The sequence below is a fragment of the Cinclus cinclus genome, chromosome 2 (assembly GCF_963662255.1).
Source record: "Cinclus cinclus chromosome 2, bCinCin1.1, whole genome shotgun sequence".
Taxonomy (NCBI): Eukaryota; Metazoa; Chordata; class Aves; order Passeriformes; family Cinclidae; genus Cinclus; species Cinclus cinclus.
In genome coordinates, this window is record NC_085047.1 from 631,014 (window position 1) to 637,374 (window position 6,361).

Here is a 6,361-nt window from a genome sequence, read left to right on the forward strand (position 1 = left end):
ATGGACGAGAACAACCGGACGGAGACGTGGCACCAAAGCCTGCAGGCAGTTCTGAACGCCTTAAACCAGACCCTGCACAGGGCCATCCCCTGCCCCAGCCAGGCCCCGGCCAGCATGGTGGGGGCCACGCGCGGTGGCCGTGCCGGCCACGCCGGCCGCAATGACAACGCCTACATGTACATCCTGTTCGTCATGACGCTCTTCGCCGCCACCGTGGGCAGCCTCATCCTGGGCTACACCCGCTCCCGCAAGGTGGACAAGCGCAGCGACCCCTACCACGTCTACATCAAGAACAGGGTCTCCATGATCTGAGCCTGGCCCGCGCCTTGTCCCCGCGGAGCCGCTGGGCTTGGGGCCACCGTGCTGTGCACACCCCACTCGCTGTGGGATGTGACAGTGCTGCTGGCCCCAAAGCTGCTGGGAATCATCCCCCCCACCCCCCAAAGCTGCTGAGAACCCCCCAGAGCTGCTGGGAACCCCCACGATAGACGGGCTCAGTCCTGGTGGAACAGCACCGGGATGTCCTGGCTGGCAGGAGCTGGAAGAATGTGACCTGCCAGCAGGTCCTAGTCCTGCAGACTCACCTCGGCTCCACCATGGGCACGGGGATGGCAGGGGCAGCTCCTTTCCCTCCGTGGTCTGTGGGGGCTGGCAGGAGCCTTCAAGGAGAGTGTTTCCCCATTTCCCTACTCAGATCAGCCAGCGTGGACCTCTCTGGGCTCCCAGCAGCTGTGACAGCAGCTAACGGGTTTTTCTGGTGCTGAAACCCTGTAATGTTTGAGCTGGGCTGGGCCCTGCTTTTCTGGCAAGGAATTAAAGGAGATGGTGGGTTCCAGGGGACTTGTGTTTGCTTCTCCTCCGAGCAAAGCTGGTGTCTGGCACCGCTCTGTGCCAGAGCCCAGAGGATGCTGAAAGGGCTAAGCCTGCTGCCTGTGTGCTGCCAAGGTGGATTCAAGGGCGGCCCTTCGGTGGCATCCCAGCCCCCGGGATGGGACAAATGCCCCAGGATGGAGCGAGCCCAGCATCCCAGCTGCATGCTTTGTCCCTGCTGCTGTCCGGGCAGCGCTGCTGGAGCCGTGGGCACGCTGCAAGAGTGGCCCGAGCCTGGCCGGAGGTGTGTGTGGCTCCAAGCATCTCCCAAGGTCTCTCCGGGCTCCGGATGGCGATGCTGGAGTCTTTCCTGCTTCCTTCCTGCTGTCAGCTGTAGCTTTGGCCTTTTGTACCGCAGGTCCCAAATGTGTTTTCCATGGGGCGAGGGCGCAGCGGTGGACGGGAAGGGGATGTTCTTGGGTCCTGCTGGGCTCCTTGACTTTGACTCCGCTATTAAGCTGGCCGGGTTTGGACCCGGCCTGTGGAATGGCCAGTGTCCAGGACAGTAAACATCCCTGTCCTTCAAAACAGGCTGTGGGGCAGCGCCAGTGACCCAGAGTCTCGCACGTCTTAACCTGTTCATAATGGCATAATGAATGTCTTTAATTGCAGCTAGATTAGCTGGCCCACAGGGGCCTTTCCGCCTGCATTCCAAGGTTAAACAGAGTTTCAATCCTGAGCCCAAACAGTGACGCCAAACCCTAATCCAAAAAAGAATAGTGGATGGGAACGTGTTTGGGGTAGGGCTGGAAACCTTGGCACCGGAGGCACAGGGACGGCAGCGGCTTAGCGACCGATTCCTGGTTTGCCATGCCCTTGGCTTGGGCACAAAACCTGGAGCACAGGGTTCTGGGAAGTCCATTCTGGGGCTTATCCCACTGGGATTCCTGATCCAGGAGGGGCATTTTGGGGTGCAGATGTCCTCCGGCAGAGCAGGAAGTAGCTCGAGAGGCTTCACTCTGTTTATCTTGCACCTGCAGCCCTGGGAAAGGAAAATAAACCCTTTGTCTGCAAATAAATCAGGGGACTCGGGCCAGGTGGGGGGGACAGAGACACACACTGTGCTGATTCTTTTTCCTCCACCTCCCCGGGTTTGTCCATCCTCCAGCGGGATGAGCAGTGGAACAGCCAGGGCCGGGATGTGGGATCCTGCGATGGGATGGGGGCTGGATAGTGAGTGTGGTACCCCAAATCCGCCCCCCCAGTGATGTGGAATTCTTGCTGTTCCCACTTTTGGGAGAGAGGAATGAATCTGGTGACTCCAGAATGTCTTCGGGTGCTGTGGCCCAAGGGGAAAAATCCTGTCATAAAAATCTGGGGGGGGGGAAAAGAATGCTGCTCTTCCCTAGAAGATTCTGAGGGTGAAAATCCCTCCCGCAAGACACAGCTCCTGCAGCAACGGTTATCCAGCTGACCTGCGATCCATTGGCGGCTCCGCTGTCCGTCCCTCCCTGCCGGTAAACTGGGACCAGAGCCAGCGGCAGGGCAGGGCAGGGATGGGGGGGACGCCCCGGGTGCCCCCACACTGGAGCCGCCGGCTGGACGCCACCAGGCTGGGTGACAAGATGCCAGTGCCACCTTGTGGCAGCTGCCCCAGGGTCCCGGTGCCACATGCCCGGGACACCCCGGCGCCCCTGGAGCGAGAGCAGCTGCTTGTATCCGCGGCACCTCTGACTCCTGTCTGGCTGCCCTTGTCCCCGTGGCTCCCTCAGCTCCAGCCCGGCTGGGTGTCCTTGGGATCCATGGTCTGGGACAGCTTGACAAAGAGGGCTATGGAAACAGGGATATATATGAGGGAAGAATGGATTTGGGAGCCTCCTGAGACGGGTTTGCTTCAGGAGCCAGGGGAAGGATTTTGCAGTTGTTTAGATGCTTATCCCAGAGCTCGGACATTCTTCCTCGGAGCCCATGGGCTCTGTCCTCACCTCCCAGGAGCGGACAATTCCTGGGTCACACTCACAAAGCCTTTGTTAACAGCAAAGAGATGTTAGCACACAGAGACAAGAGCGGGAGTGTGCCGGTCTTGCCTGAATCCCTAAATCCAGCTGAGCAAATTGTAGCTGACTACATTTGGGTTTTAAGCAATGCAGTTAGGAAAAAAAACCAAAACAAAACAAAAACAAAGCTTCTGGGAGGCCAATTTATTTAAGACTTTTTTTTTTTTTTTTTTCTGGCACGCAGTAACAGATCACGGGTGAGATGGTGTCTGGTACTTGGCTATCGAAACGTGTGGGAAGTTTGGGCTGACCTTGGCTTAGCGGATCAATGGTTGGATTGTCGGAGCAGCGGGAATCACAGGAGCCTGTTCCTGGGACTGCTTTGACGCCGGGCATTTCGATAAGGAGTGCACGAGGTGAAATGATAGCGGCTCAGGGTGAGATCAGCGAATGCTGAGCTGCCAGCACGGGCTGCCTCGGGTCATTCTGGTTTGGAAGGGGACGTTTGGAACTGCTCAGCCTGACTGAGCAATGGGAACCTGTGTTCCAGGGAAGCTGCTCCTCCAGGAGAGCTGTCAGTGCTCTGTGGGAGCGCTGCGCTTGTGGGGAGCGGCTGCTGGCCAAGGGAAGAGCTGCTGTCCCCTCAGGAGTGCTGAGCCAGGCTCACATCTCCAAGGCTGCTCTGCAGCCTGAGGGACACAGGGGTCACGATGGGGAGAGTTGATTTTGGGAAACCAAAAATTTTAGGAATTCGGGAATGGTGAAGGGAGCTGCTCCTGCCCTCCCTTTGGGACCAGAGCAGAGGTTTTTCCAGTGGCTCTGGGCTGCACGTCACAAACTGCTTTTAAAGCATTATTTAGAGTGCTCTGCTCCCGAGGAAGCTAAGGAGTGTGCTGCCGCAGAACTTCAAAAGCCATTTCCTAATGTCGGTAGCCCCTGCTGCATCCTTCCCACCTGCCAGCCTGTGCTCTGTGTCCACGCTCAGCCTGCAGAGCGACCGCGCTCCTTCAGGACAAAGCCCCTCTCCTGCTGTGACCGCAGATCCGCTTAAAACCCGGCATTCCAGCCCCAGAAAGGCACCCCTGCCCCTGCCCTGCGGTGACAGCTCGGCAGGGATGTCCTCACTGCCTGCCTGGAGCGCTCCCCTGCCTTCCCAACAATCCAGGACTCTGGGAGGGAAGGGAAAGCTGGGAGTTGCTGTGTCATTACCAGGGAACCCAAGAGGCCCGGCAGAAATAACGGAGTGTGTTTGGGAGGCATAAATAATACGCCAAACATTGTGCCCCAGAGCCAGGGGATGCCCAGCGCTGAGAGGCTCAGCCGACAGTTGCAGGAACGCGCTGGGGCCGTGCCGCACGACCCCGGCTCTCCGCAGAAACTGGGAGTGGAAAAGCAGCCTGGAACGTCGTGGGAACTCCGGGCTGTTTGTACACGATATGGAATAAACTGGGCAGATTGCCTTGGAAACGCTGCTCCGACTGGGCTCCTCCCCAGGCTCCCGGCAGCTGCGAGATCACGGGGCGAGGATTTGGGCTGTGGTACCAGATCCCCGAGGATGCTGACGGGATGGGACAGATGTTCCCAACTCCGATGTGTGCCTTAGCCCATCTCGTGGGCTGATCCCCCATCGCGGGCAGCAGAGGAGGGGGATTCTACCCCTCTGCCCTTGTGCGCAGGTGAGACCCCGCCTGCCCCCCTGGGGCCAACAGCACATGGACGTGGAGCTGCTGGAGAGAGTGCAGAGGGGGCACCGGGATGATCAGAGGGATGGAGCCCCTCTGCTGTGAGGAAAGGCTGAAGGAATTGAGATTGTTTCGCCCAGAACTAGAGCAGCTCCAGGGTGACCTGACTGTGGCCTTCGAGTACCTGAAGGGAACCTACAAAGGCTGAGAGGCTTTTTTCGAGGGCCTGGAGTTCCAGGACAAGTCTGCCTCAAATTGACAGAAAATTGATTTAGATTAGAGATTAGGAGGAAATTCTTTCCCCAGAGAAGCTGCCCATGGATCCCTGGAAGTGTCCAAGGCCAGGATGGATGGGGTCCTGACCAACCTGGCTTAGTGGGAGGCGTCCCTGCCCGTGGCAGGGCTGGGACTGGAATTGTTCTAGTCCCAAAAGTGCCCTCGGGGTTTGCTGCTGGCAGGCAGAGAGCAGGGCTTTCCCTGGATGCTGGAGCGGTGCCTGCACAGTGCCACAGTCCCGTGTGGCTCCTTGGGATCTGGAGAAGCCATTCCCTCCCACTGAGCCCTGCCACGGTCCCCGCTGGCCCGGGCAGCTCCCAGCACACGAGCTGGCAGCTGCCAGCAGCCTGGCAGCCCTTCTGCTCCCAGCTTGGCTCCTGCCCATCGCTGGCAGCCCGGCCTCTCTCTGGCTGTTGGTCCCCGGGCTGCCTGCTGCTGCTCCCTTTGCTCTGCACGCGCTGCGCCTCAACCAGGCGAAACGATGCATCAGGGTGGAAGCGTAGAAACCCTGGCTTTCTTTCACTCGCAGATTAATTACCTGTGTTCTGGCTTTTTTTTTTTTTTTCCCACGACCACGAGGGCTGGAAAATTAGTTGCTAGCAGCAGGTGACAAGAGATGTTTATGCTGGCAGGCAGAGTGCATGGGGAGGCCCTGCAATCCTCCCGGAGCACCTGGGAGAGCTGGCCTGTGCCGGGCCTCCGCACGCTCCAGTCGTGCCAGCAGATGGGACTGGGTTTAACTTTCCTGGGGCAAGATAATCAGCTTGAAAAATTCTTTTGGAAGCTGATTAACCCTCAAATGCACTGGTCTTAGTTGTCATCTCCCACGAGGTCAGTGCTTTCTCCATGCCAATGGAGCAAATCTCCATCGGCGCGATCCAAGCTGTATCCCCATAATCTTTTTCCACGATTGCCCTGCTCTGGAGCTGTTCAGGGCTGCCTGGCATCTGCCACGGGGTGCCTTGGAGCTAGGGATCCAAAGCCCTCTCACAGGGAAACATGTGGGAGCTAATAATCGTTTCCCAATGTGGGGTGCACTGGTGAGATCCTGGGAAGTATCAAACCCTCTGTGCTGCTGTTATTTCTGGTAAGCAAGTAAGTTTTATCCTCCATGAGACTATTTTGTTCTCCAGGGGAATAATCATGGAGGAGTGCTGACATGGGAGAGAATGATAATTCTCCCATCCTTTATTCATTACAGGCTCCAGGGAGTGCTGGTCTAAGGGGCTCCAGGAGAGCTGGAGGGGGACTGGGAACAAGGCATGGAAGGACAGGACACGAGAAATGGCTTCCCACTGCTGGAGGGCAGGGTCGGATGGGATATCGGGCAGGAATTCCTCCCTGGGAGGGTGGGCAGGCCCTGGCACAGGGTGCCCAGAGCAGCTGTGGCTGCCCCTGGATCCTTGGCAGTGCCCAAGGCCAGTTTGGACATCGGGGATTGGAGCAGCCTGGGATAGAGGAACGTGTCCCTGCCTATGGTAGGGAGTGGAAATGGATGAGCTTTAAGGTGTTTTTCAACCAAAACCATCTGTGATCTCACGATTCCATCCCTCTGCAGTGCCTGCTGTCACTATGGCAACCTCTGCGAGGACATGC

At 58.1% G+C, this 6,361-nt stretch overlaps 1 protein-coding gene across 1 annotated transcript; it reads left to right on the forward strand.

Annotated features, from left to right (window-relative positions):
- Positions 1–357, forward strand: KCNE3 (potassium voltage-gated channel subfamily E regulatory subunit 3). The gene has a single exon (XM_062511011.1). It carries the CDS (start codon positions 1–3, stop codon positions 310–312), a length of 312 nt encoding a protein of 103 aa, XP_062366995.1. The 3' UTR covers positions 313–357.
- The last annotated feature ends 6,004 nt before the right edge of the window (positions 358–6,361 follow it).